Source organism: Daphnia magna, linkage group LG8 (assembly GCF_020631705.1).
Source record: "Daphnia magna isolate NIES linkage group LG8, ASM2063170v1.1, whole genome shotgun sequence".
NCBI classification, from domain to species: Eukaryota; Metazoa; Arthropoda; class Branchiopoda; order Diplostraca; family Daphniidae; genus Daphnia; species Daphnia magna.
In genome coordinates this window covers 869,057-881,157 of record NC_059189.1, presented here as the reverse complement: position 1 = coordinate 881,157, position 12,101 = coordinate 869,057, and the positions used below count along the sequence as shown (strand labels likewise).

At 44.3% G+C, this 12,101-nt stretch overlaps 2 protein-coding genes and 1 long non-coding RNA gene across 3 annotated transcripts; 1 reads left to right on the top strand and 2 right to left on the bottom strand.

Moving 5' to 3' along the window:
• Nucleotides 1-67: 67 nt before the first annotated feature.
• Nucleotides 68-2,560, bottom strand: LOC116929586 (ethanolaminephosphotransferase 1). The gene is made up of 8 exons (XM_045178536.1): nt 2,311-2,560; nt 2,177-2,245; nt 1,927-2,110; nt 1,792-1,865; nt 1,542-1,730; nt 1,305-1,462; nt 876-1,242; nt 68-799 (listed from the first exon to the last, which is right to left on the bottom strand). Exons 1-8 carry the CDS (start codon nt 2,371-2,373, stop codon nt 737-739), a joined length of 1,167 nt encoding a protein of 388 aa, XP_045034471.1. The 5' UTR covers nt 2,374-2,560; the 3' UTR covers nt 68-736.
• Nucleotides 2,561-2,664: 104 nt separating this feature from the next.
• On the top strand, nt 2,665-3,204 carry LOC116929590. The gene is made up of 2 exons (XR_004397964.2): nt 2,665-2,816; nt 3,009-3,204. It is a non-coding gene; the product is annotated as an uncharacterized LOC116929590 (long non-coding RNA).
• LOC116929584 (nucleolar protein 4) lies at nt 2,934-10,406 on the bottom strand. Its single transcript, XM_045178535.1, has 8 exons — nt 9,216-10,406; nt 8,748-9,065; nt 6,431-6,589; nt 5,791-6,339; nt 4,724-5,077; nt 4,554-4,641; nt 3,996-4,490; nt 2,934-3,496 (listed from the first exon to the last, which is right to left on the bottom strand). Exons 1-8 carry the CDS (start codon nt 9,966-9,968, stop codon nt 3,267-3,269), a joined length of 2,946 nt encoding a protein of 981 aa, XP_045034470.1. The 5' UTR covers nt 9,969-10,406; the 3' UTR covers nt 2,934-3,266.
• Between the last annotated feature and the right edge of the window lie 1,695 nt (nt 10,407-12,101).

The window sequence follows — 12,101 nt, the reverse complement described above, 5'->3', positions numbered from 1 at the left end:
GCAACTTGCATAAGACACCAGCATGAGAGGTAAATAAGGAATAATTATGCACACCTGGAGAGCCGAGAATGTTTCACTTTGTTTGTTTTGTTTTTTTAATAACAAAAATTGATTACTGCACTAGGACTTTACAGACACAGACTTGGATAGACAAGACACACAAATTATGAAATGATTTTTCATTGGATGGCGAAAAACAACAGAAAATGTGTGTGTGGGGGTGCTGATGCGGGGAAAGAATGGTTGGTGGTAATGGACAAGGTGATACGTCACGTGACTAAGTGTTACAAAGAAAAGAAAAGGGACACAGCGTTAAACCGGAAACGCGCGTGCGTTTGCAAAAAAAAAAAAAAAAACTATGCCAATTTATTACTTGGAATTTATGCGTCCGAGGGACAGCACTTGCTGATTAGAAAAATATCTGCTCAAAAGAACCCAAACTACCCTATAGCAATCTATATGTATCATAATTCCATACCTGGCGAATGGAACCCAAAAGGATCTCTCCTCTCATTTTCTTCCTTTAACTAATTGCACCGATGATAAACAAAATCGATTGGAACCCAGTAAAACACATAGACTGTTTTGTTTTTTTCTCTCTAATTCGCGAATAGGATGCACAACCTATAAAAACTGGCGGCGTTTCTGTTTTCATAATGAAAATGTCGTTTGTTTCTCATACCGCGTAGAGTGGGTCAAATAGAAGCAGAGACTAGCAAGCACTGTCGGCTAAAAGTCAATCTTTCCGCTGCTTCAAACGGAAGCACCAAATATTGAGATGTCTGCACATTTGGCGTACCTGTAACAAATGAAAAAAACAAAACAATGAATGAATGGATATTCCAGTACGTTTCACTTAAATGCTTTTCACTTACAAGGCAAACACCATAATGCACGTGAGCAAAGAAAGTGAAGGCCGTTAAACCGTAGAGTAGAGGCAGCTCAAGATGTAAAGAACTGGGCAGCATGAGGGCGGCCGCAACAATGGCTCCCACGGGCAACAACAACCAGCTGAACAGCTCGCAGCGGGTGTTACTCATCTGGGCAACAATCAGTTGGCAGCAAATGTTGGAAAACACAATGCCAACCATAAAGGTGAAGCAGCGCGGGTCGATCTCTAAAATATTTGTAGGTGATGCCAGAACCCACGTAGTAGTCATAGTGAAAAACAGGAGCGGAGAGACGAGTGGACGGTTGCCTTCCAAGAAGCTGCGATTTTTACCTGTTCCATCGCGATAAGCCCTGCATGCAATATCTTGCGATGAGAAAATGAAAACACGAAACCTTTTTTAAGAATAGATTACCTATACATGTTGTAGAAAGAAACTGGCAGACTAGTTAACAGTGAACCTCCCCACATCATAAGTTCAAACAATGCACCAGCAGTGATACCACCTGGTAACGTGAATTTCCAAAACTCGTAACCAGCGGTAAATGTTATCAAATAAATGATCAAGGTGCACTGGAAGAAATGACACCAAATGCACAGGGTTAATGATCGCCGCCAAACGAACGGAACTGTCTGTTTCATTAATGTTTACCAGTTGAGAGACGTCATAGCCCCAAGGTAAAAATAAAACGCCGGTATTGTACTTTTCCCAGTGTGAAGATAAGAAGGTAAAGAGAACGTTGATTAGGCAAAAATACAGTCTGAGAACTGATATGCTATGTTCCACTCTTCCAAACACAGAATACAAAACAGCAGGTATAAAGAAGGATGTCCAAGAATCCTAGAATTGCAAAAGAAATTAGATAATCAAAGAAATAAGAATTTTTTATTTTGAAATTTACCAATCCATGATCAAATAATTCTCCTAAAGGATTACTGCTTTGAGTCCTTCTCGCTTGCTTGCCATCAATTCCATCTAGAGAAATTTACCAAGATAAGATAATGAAAGGCTATTTCAATATCCTGTGTTTACCTACCTAGGGTATGGGCAAGAAAGTGATTGATGGCACACACTAACCAAACCCAATTGGGTATATGAGAATGACCTTCTGATGAGGCATAGTAATAATAATCATAATAGCCAAGCATTACCCAATTGCCAGCAGTAAACAAAAAGCCAACAAACGTCAGGAGGTTGGGGGCAACCCATTCTGGGCAAATCTAGAAACACAAGACATAAAAGATTGTGAGCCAAAATTCAGAGAGAAAAACTGCATAGTGAAATACTTTGACACACGCATTCCAAAACGGGTGCATAACCCATTGGCTCAGGGGGCTGTTGTCCACTGCACTGTACTGTGAAAGAATAAAAGTAAGATTACAACACACGACACATCGCCGACTAGACAAAGCTAACTGACCTTGTAATTGTCGAATCCATTGAGATGTTCTTGTTTAAGGTACTTTATGTCAAAAAAACCCATTCTTTGGGTTTTGTCAGCAATCAAAGGCTTAGTATAAATCGTAAAAAAACGGTCACGACAACATGTAGAAATTGGAGGGAAAGCACGATAAACAATAGTTAGCGATGTAATAGAAGATAAGTTTCAGCACGGTGTACGCCCTCCTCTACCTCAACAGTGCGCACGAGCAAGCAAGGAGCGTAGCAGACGGATATAAAATAATACTTATCGGGATTGAAAAATAAATCGATTTGATTTCGTTCCCGCGTGGCAAAAACGCATGACATCTATTGAGGCAATGCAACACTTGTTTCTTCCTTGTTAAAACACGTGTTTTCTGAAATGTCTTAATTTCTGCTGCAAATACGAAGAACCCAATGTTTGTTTTCGGTGTGGATAAACTTCACAGCTATTACTACTTTTACTAGAAGTTACAAACGAAATTGTCTCCCAAACTTAGACAGGTACATTTTTGCTTGTTTTTCCATGCAACGTTGTTGTTGTTTCAAATGCAATGAAACCATGCAATACTTCTATCAAGAGTTCAAAAGCCATTGTATCCCATGAGTAAAGTTGTTTGATTCGGTTATTTCGACTTTTATTAATAGTTAATTGTTTACAAACATGTGTACAAACATTCTTTGATCTTTCTGTAGAACAAGCAAATACGTATAAGGAGTTGTTGAACAGCGACAGAGGAACTTTTTATCTGGATTCGAACCTTGGGGAATAGGAAGAAAATTTGGCTCACTCCAACCAGGGAAAAAAACAATGAATTTTCTTTCTTTTTCTAGCTTGTTTTTCGAAAATTGCACATTGTTGCCGAGACACAAAATAAACACATACATATAATCTATTTTATAATATAAATTTCTCGCGAAGACGTGTAAAATTGACATTGAAAACGTTTGCTTTCAATTTGTTGATTGCTGTTGGTGTAGCAATTGTTCCAACTCGTCTGCTGATCGAAGCAAAAAAGCTGCCGATTCTCTGTATCCAGTGACTAACTGACGAACAGCCAGAATTTCTGCAGCATTCAGTTTATGTGGTTGCAATGGCGACGAGCGACTGGGTAAGCCATTTGTTGTTGCTGGCGCCAAAATAGCAGAAGCCGGCCGGGATTTTGTACTCAAATCTGTCGGACCTATTATGTGGTGATACAAATTTACTTGATTAATTCATTTTTAATTGAAAATGGTTGCAAACTTATAATTACTAATTTCTAAACAGAGAATTAATTTGTGAAATTTGGCATCGATATTGGTAAGATAAAGGGTTGGCAACGTTGTTGGAAAAAACCCGGCAAAGTCATGTTTCCGGGATTGGCGGGATCAGTATCGTGTTCAAGGCAGGTGGAGCAGCATCGAAACTGCTGTGATTTTGTATGAAATATTTTCCATTTAATGAAAAATAAGAACTCAACTGCAACACCTTGCCGAACGTAATATGTTTTTCATTAGTGTGTGTGTGTGTGCCATTTCTCTGTGTGTTGTGAAAAACAAAAAAAACCCTCATCAAAAGCCACTTGAAACTGCAGCACGTGCTCTCGTGTAATGGCGGCCGAACTTAACCCCTAGGTAACCTTTTCTTTACTCATCATGCATTAATGGCCTCCATGTTTTATGATGAAATGATAAATGTACCTTGATTAATGGAAGTTGTTGGTTGAGAATTTCCATTATTGCTGGATCTCTGGTATGGCCCGAATGCCGGTCGGAACAAATTGGTCGTTTGGCTAGAGGACAGATTTATTCCAGATGAAGTTGGTATCATGGTAGACTGTGAACTCTGGGCTGCTTCCGATTGTTGTGCAAATGTTGTTGGGCTGTTTGAAACATTTGATCCCTCGTTATTAGTTGTTGGTGGTGGTAAAGGCTGGCTGATTGGTTCGAGTCCTAGACGTAACCGTTTGGCATTTTGATTCTCATTTTCACAGGCCTGTGCTAGGATTTGTTCAGCCACGACCGACGTCAAGTGAGATGGCATTGGTCTATTCGGAGATGGCAACGCACCAGCCACTGAATACGGAGCATCTGGATGATCCCTCGTTCGCTTATGGCGTCTACACGACTTCAAATAGGTACGTATACGTTTGCGCGCTCTTTCGCCAAATTCTGGAAACTGACGTAAACACGAATCTAAAATTAAGGAAGCCAATTAGTTCAAGAACATTCCGCCTGTGTGTTCAACGTGTCGCCTACCGATAATTGCTTGAATTTTCTCACGTGGCTGTCGTGAAATGGGGACCATCCGGTCTAGATTTTCGTCAACAAATAGTCGAACAAACATCTAAATGACATACGAAAAAGAAAGAATCCATTTTTAAATTGAGACCGTCTCTTGCTAGCGGGGGGTATGTATGTGAACTTACATTGAAAGCTTTGAGACGTTCTGGATCTTGCTGGGTGTCGATCCTGTCATCAACATCGTCGTCATCTTCGTCGTCCTCGTCTTTGACAGTTCCGTTTGGGGAATGATCGTCACACATGGCGACATCGGTGGTCGACGTTTTTGACAAAGACAAATCCAACGTGATGGGGCTGGTGGGATCGTTGGTCGTATAGGCTGTTGTCATCGTTGCGTTGCAATTCGACGTGGAAGAAGAAGAGCTCTGATATTGTTGTTGTGACACTGGATTGATCTCTTGATGATCCACTGGATATCCAGCTGTCATGCCTCGGGGTAGTTGCTGACTAGATATTCCAGCCGAGCTAAATGACGACTCCTATGGACAGAAAGAAAAGAAGGTTTTCATTTTATTTTTTTATTTTTTTCGGAAGTTTTTGATCGACTCTTGTAGGGGCAGACGGAGCCGATCGGGAGAGGCTCCAAGTTTTTATTTTTTATTTTCTCCTTGTGGCGCAACAACAGAACCCACGAAATCGATAGACTTTTATTTTCTCTTTTTCCACGGTATAACAAACAGCAGCGAATAATCCAAAGAGAACTCCCCCCTCGATCTCATTCTTTATGTTATGTTTGCCCGCCAGAGCCCATCAATTCCACACCCATTCTCTCAATCCCAGTTTTTCTTCTTCTTTCTCTATTTTCGCTCTCGCTTCTCTTGTCGACAGCCAAAAACATTTAAGAGAAAATGAGACCAAGCCTTTTTTTCTTCTTCTTCTTCTCAATAATCAAATCTCTCTTTCATATTCGTTCCTTCCCTCAAAAACAAATCTCGCGTGTTTTGTTTTAAGGGTCTCTAACGCGCAAGCGCTGCCAGATCGTTAAATTATTATTTTGTTTCCCTTTATTATTTTCTTCGCTTCAAGCCTTGCCTTAAAAAACAAAACAAAAAAAAGACGAGAAGGGCGGCAATTTTTTAACACTCCTTGTAAAACACAGGCTCCTTTTGACATGATTATGCGCGAATGATAGCGATGCGTAAAAATGCCCTTAGGGGGGAATAAAAAGAAAAAAAAAAACTAACTAACTTACGGCACGATCCAGTCCTAAAAGTTGTTGATGGGACACACCGGCCAATGTGGCGCGTTTGAGGAGCGTGCTGGTCAATGGCAGACTCAGGTCGATGTTGTTTGTCGTCACGGCCAAACCCATCAGCAGCGTCGATGGGGTAGGAGGGATGGGAGTAGCTTGGCCCAACCCCAACAGCCGAAGTTGCTGCTGTTGTTGAGACCAGCTATCGCTATGGCGGCTGGACTGCGGCGGCGTCGGTGGGAGGTGGTGGTGGTGGTGGTGCAACTTGACGGTGGCAGGAGCAGCCGTGGCCGTTACGTTGGCCGGGGTGTGCGGGGATGCCGGGGGAGTCGGTGACCCAGGCGAAACGCTTTGATTGGGCAGGACGCTGTTGGGTGTAGGAGTAGGAGTAGAGGCTGGTCCTTGTGCTCCTGCGACGAGTTGGCTGGACGATGGAAGGATCACGTTGGCGGCGGATGAAGCGCCGTTGCCGCGTCGTTGGCAATCGGCGCATTGCATTAAGAATCTCGTGACAGCCTCTCGCGGCAGGAACGCGTAAATTTCTGTTATCTTTTTATTTTTTTATTTTTGTGGCGCAGGAAAAACAAAATCTGGGGTTAACATTTTGTGTTATTTGAAAAGAAAATTGCGAGCCACTCACAGCGCGATACGTCCGTTTCTGTCCGGCGTGTTTGCCCGTTGGCGGTCGTCCGCCGCTGTTGCTCATGAATTCGACGTGCTCTCTATAAATAATGTCGAAGAAGTCTTCGACGACGGCCACTTTTTTGTAGACGGGCCGATCTTCTCCGCCTGCTTCGTCCTGTTTATTTTAATTTTATTATTATTATTATTATTATTTTATTTTTATTTTTTTTTGAAAAATGAAAATGTTAAAGATTAGAGTTTCAACGACTAGATGGCGTATGAAATCTTTGAAATCCGTACAACAAAGGTCGCACGAGGGGTGCGGGAAACGGATCGGCTGAAAGAGGGAAGGGGGGATTTCGTTTGGATGCGTGTGTGTGCGTGAGACAAGAGAAGAAAGAGAAACCAGTTTGGGATGGATTGGGAGTGAGGTGGGTAAATTGAGTGGGCCTGGTAAAAAGGGGGGGGGGAGAGGAGGCGGGAGAGTCTATTGGGTTTGGCTTGTGTGTGTGTGTGTAGTCATGGCGACGGGAATCTGAGTGTGCGGGCGAACGGAGCAAGGGCAAAAACAAACACGTCAAAGCGAGAGAGAGAAAAAGGAAAGAAAAAAAATGCTGCACGTCCCACGAAGCCCCCCAAACGAGCGACCCCAAAAAGGGAAGTAGATACTCGATCCCGCCCTGAATCTTGTTTGTTTCTTTTTCTTCTTCTTCATCCTACCCGCCAGCCAGTCCCTCTTTTTTTTTCTTCCCCGCTTCTTATTCATATCAAGGAAAAAAAAAATAAAAAGAGAAAGATATTATCGTCTGCCGTCGAGTGTGTGGAAATCCACGAAGAGTCAGGAGCCAGCCGGAAAACCGTCTGTCGTCTGCTTTTTAGACTCTCCAACCGTGAACGACTTTGCGCTCGTTAGGACCTCTGAAATGTTGTTCTTTCTCTCCTCACATGCCGTTAGATTATTTGCGCTTTTTCTTTTTTCAAACCGGCCCTTCTTTTGTTGTTGTTTTGTTTGTTTTTGAAGAAAAGAAAAGAAAAACTTTGTCGTAACTGTGTTGAAATAGAGAGAAAAAAAAAGGTAAATAGGAAAAACACGAGCGACAATTCTTGTGTGGGTAGCGATACACCGAGGGGTGGGAGGAATGCGGAAAAAAGAAATGCGATGGCATCAACAACTTCCTGCCATTGTTTGTTGTCGGTGAGTTGAGCGAGTGTGCCGCGAATGATCAAAACGGCCAAGAAGGAGGAAGGGCCCACCACCTTACATCTTCGTTCGGGATATACAATACACGCGACGACAAAGAAAGAGGAAAGCAGACAGAGAGAGTTGGGGGAAAAGTAAAAAAATAAAGAGGCGGATGAGAAGGAGTGGGGGGGGTTCGTTCCATCCGGCGGACGATGGCGGACGCAAGGGCGTCCCCCATTTGGCGCCACCACAGAAACAGTGGACATTGGGGAGGAAAAGATCAGAGTGGGTTGTTGTGAACGACGATGAAGGAGAATGAGAGAGAGAGAGAGGCAGGAGGATATATAACAAAACAGCGTCGACCGTGACAGCCCTCGGATGGAGGGGGACAGAGAGTAACCGACCCCTACTACTCTCCCCCCTCCCACCTTTCTTTCGTTTTCTTCCTTTTATTTTATTTTATTTTTCTTTCACCCGAAAGGGACCTCCACCGGCCCTTCACATCGATCCAATGTGCTCCGGTCCTGTCTCTCTCTCTCTCTCTCTTCCTTCCCGTTCGGTTGTGAAGGGGGAAAAAAAAAAATAAGCAAAAAAAAAAAAAAAGCAAGCCAGAATGGGGGAGGGGAAGGAAAGGGCACGCTGTTACTGATGGAGTGTGTCTTGTCTCTTCGCTTTGGTCGTCATCGGCTCCTCCTCCGATCTTCTATTCCGCATCGGAGCAACGGGCTCCCCCCACCCTTCTCTCTGTGTATGTCGTCAAAGAAAAGAAGGTTCTATACAAAGGCATCAACCCCTCACCCACACGGCGTCAAGACGTCCCCCTCCACCAGCATTATCCCCCGTCTCTTTCTTTTTTTCCGTCTCTTTTCCTCGTTAACTTTCCACGTGCGTCCCACGTATGGAAAGCGGACGGCCGCAATTTTTTTCATTTTTTGCCCCTTTTTTTTTTATTTATCTTTTTTTTTGTTTGTTTTTGTTTTGGGTGTGGAGAGAGGAAGACTTGAAAGTTGTAACGGAAAATGTACCACTTTGATATGATGTTACGTTTCCAATTGCTTCAGGGTGGGGTGGGGTAGGGGGTGGGGTGGAAATGATTTTCTTTTCTAGCGAAACAGATCGTAGTGAAGGTGTGGGCGATGGTTGTTGTTACCTTTGTGGTGCTGGTGACGACGTAGAGGTCGTCGTGTGCCGTCGGGTCGTTGCCGCCGTTTCCAGGAAAAGGCGAACCCTCTGCTGATATGAGGTCCGATGAAATGGAAGAAGAAGAAGAAGAGGAGGAGGAGGAGGAGGAGTCTGTTGGGTTGCCAGCAGTTCCATTTGCACCGAGACGGAAACCTTTGGCTCGTACCCAGAAACGAAATTTAGACGAGTCGGCCCCGTTCGATCGGTCCTCGCCCCTCAAAATGCGGGCGATTCGCTCCGATTTGCGACGTGAAATCGTCTTGGTTTTGGCCGCATCTCCGTACGTCTACGCAAACCCGCCGCGCAATCAAAACAAAAGAGAAACATTATTTTAAAAAAAAACGAATTTCTTGTCTTCATTGCGGAAATGTCGCGTCATAGGAGGAAAATAAAAAATAAAAATGAAATAAAAAGAATGAAGAAATCAAATGCGGACCTGCATAACCCAAGGCTGGAAAGCGTCTTTCATTTGTTGTCGGCGAATGGACACGGCGGCTGATGTGACCGCAACGATGGCCGCTGTCGCTTCATCACCGTCCCGTCTGGTCGAAACAGAAGAAGAAGAAGAAGAAGAAAGAGGAGGAGCTTCTTTAGCTGTTCGGTTTGCGATGATGACGGCCGGTTTGTGTTCCGGCTTGCTGTTGGCAACTCCTTTACTGTTCTTATTGTTGTTGCTGTTGTTGTTGTTGTTGTTATTGGTGAGGCGTTGCTGAAAGGGTCCGGCAGGAGTGCTGTTATTGTTATCGGCGGCAGGTGGAAACACGGTCACCGGAAAGCCATTAGCGACCTGCTGTTGCTGAAGCAGCGCCTGTTTTCGGTTTTTGGATGGCGTCACGATTGCAGTCTGGTCTTGCTCGCTTGATGCCCTTCCATCTGACAAAGGGCCGATGACCGCGGCGGCTGCGGCAGCGGCTGTGGCTGCTGGATGTTGAACGATTTTTGGGCTCTTCTTGATGGTCATCATTTTTTTCTTCTTCTTGAACGATTCTTCTTCTTCTTCCAATTCTTCCAAGTGCAAAATGGTCGTCATTTCGTCGTCCATGTCGTCCATTTTCATATCCAATTCGGGGGCCAGCGAAGGCCGCGCGTGACGTCCCGTTTTGAGACGAGTCGATCGGACGCTGTTTGCCGATTCACGCACTCGTTTCCGGCTGTTTGCCGTCGTCGTCGTCGTCGTTTGACTTCGCATCTTCGATTTCTTTTCTCACACACTCTCCCCTTCCCCCTTTGAAACGCTTTACAACTTTAGGTAACGCACCAAAGTGCAAACGGGACTCACATCAACAAGTTTCCCTCCCTTTGTTTTGTGTTTTGTATTTTTTTTTTTGTTGCAAACGTATCGTTTTGATTTAATTTGAATACGCGTCTATTTTCGTTGCGCCCCGTATTCTTCTCCTCCCTTAAACACGCACACACACGTCGCACAAAGACACACAACACACAACACAACGCACAGAGAGAAAGAACTGAGGTCCGGCCAAAATGTTCCGAACAAGAAAAGAAAAGGGAGAAAACAAAACACAAAAAAAAGGGGCACCGCAGAGAGAGAAAAAAGGGGAGTGAGTGAGTCAAGTCCGGCTTGTTGTTGAGAAGTGGCCGATAGTGGAACTGGTGGAACCGTGTATATACCAAAAGGGATAGCGGAGGGGATGGGAGGGGGGGGGGAGGGTTGGCACAGTGAGTGTTTCGACGGATCGAGTGAACGGAGGGTACGCCGTCACCCGCCTCCTCTCCCTCCTCTCGTGCACTCGACAGATAGACGACGGCCCACACACACATCCTCCCCTCTCTTTTTTTCGGCTGGAAATGGGAGGGAACGCCACTACTGCTACTGCAGCTCGTCTATGTTACTCGTCTATACGGTACACTCGTAGCCTTTAGACCGAGACACACACACACACACACACAATCCGCCAAAATATAAAAAAAAAAAAAGAGAGACGCCGCTAGCAGCTCTTTCTCTGTGTGCCGCCGGACGTGATAAAAACCTCCCCTCTCTCTTTTTCTGGTCTACACACACAGACACACACAGACAGACAAAGAGCGTAGCCCCTTCTCTCCTCCCCTCTTAATTTTTTTTAGATATTTATTTTTCTTCTTCTTCTTTTTCTTTTTATACAAGGGATCGAAGGCAAGTCCCCCCTCCCCAAAGGAAACGGATTCCCGAATGGGACAGAGTTCTTATAAGAGAAGTCCAGGAGGTAGCGGCACGACTCACCAACCCACACGAACGAACGATGAGAGAGGGACGGGGGAGAGCAGAGAGAGAAAAGAAAAGAGAAGCGTTGCCTTTTCTCTCTATTTTTCTATTTTTTTTTTTTACTCTTTGTGTGCTTTCAAAGTCGGCGGCGTCGTTGCGGGAGAGTGGGTGGTAAGAGGAGGGGAGACTCGTTTCATTTCCGTCGAAACGAGAGGGAAAAAGAAAAAGCCTCCTACGCCCGCCCCGCCAGTCTGGCACATACACACACTGCGAGAGTGAGAGAGAGACGAGAGAAAAAGATATGAACTAAACTTACCTTCTGTTCTGCTGTGTGTGTGCGCGCCAGTTGAGAGGGCCCCTATTCTTGATCCTCCTCCTCCTCCCCCCGCTCTATTCCACCTACTACACCACTCTACTACACCATTCGTTCTCTCTCTCTCTTTCTCTCTTTTTTTTTTATTCCTTTCTTTCGGTTATCCATGTTGGATGAGGAGAAGGGGAGAAAAGAGACGTGAACATTCGGGTCTCTCATCAACTGCTCCGGTCCGCTCGGTCGTCGCCGCTTCTCTTTTTTTTTTTTTTCATTTCTCCATTTTCTTTTCTTTTTTTTTTGTCAGCAGCTCTCTCTTGCTTTTCCCTCCCCTCATCTCTTTTTTAAAGTTTTTTTTTTTTTTGTCAAAGGCAAAGGGTGAAAAAGTTTTGAACGTTCCTCCTACTACAGACGGATGAACTGCGTTGTGTTTGTTTTGTTTTTTTCTTATTCATTTCTATGACACAGACGCAAACGCGATTGATAAAAGAGAAAATGATGGGAAATGGAAACATTTTGACTGACATTTGCGTTATTTGTGTGTGTGTGTGTCGTAAACGCCAGTTTGTTGCGTCATCAAGTTTGGGGACAGCCGCAAAACCTGTCCAATCGCATTCGTTTCTTCGGGGTTATTATTTTTTTGGGTTTTCATTAAAATGCTGGCCAACAGTTGAAACGGACAAGAAAAAGCAGACCCTCAAAGAAACACACAATTTCTTTTTCTTTTTTCTTTTCTGGTTAGCCCGGCGTGTTCCGTCGCCCCCCTTTTTTTTTTCCTTCTTGGCGCAGACAAAAGAAAAGAGAAAAGCGGC

Bases quoted from the DNA above. Each gene is read 5' to 3' on its own strand.
- LOC116929586 (XM_045178536.1), bottom strand. From the start codon at position 2,373: ATGGGTTTTTTTGACATAAAGTACCTTAAACAAGAACATCTCAATGGA. The intron at 1,463-1,541 runs GTAAACATTAAT...CATTTCTTCCAG, and splicing joins GCTATGACGTCTCTCAACTG to TGCACCTTGATCATTTATTT. The intron at 800-875 runs GTAAGTGAAAAG...CATTTGTTACAG, and splicing joins TGCATTATGGTGTTTGCCTT to GTACGCCAAATGTGCAGACA.
- LOC116929584 (XM_045178535.1), bottom strand. From the start codon at position 9,968: ATGCGAAGTCAAACGACGACGACGACGACGGCAAACAGCCGGAAACGA. The intron at 6,590-8,747 runs GTAACAACAACC...TAAAATAAACAG, and splicing joins TCGTCACCAGCACCACAAAG to GACGAAGCAGGCGGAGAAGA. The intron at 6,340-6,430 runs GTGAGTGGCTCG...AAAAATAAAAAG, and splicing joins AGAAACGGACGTATCGCGCT to ATAACAGAAATTTACGCGTT.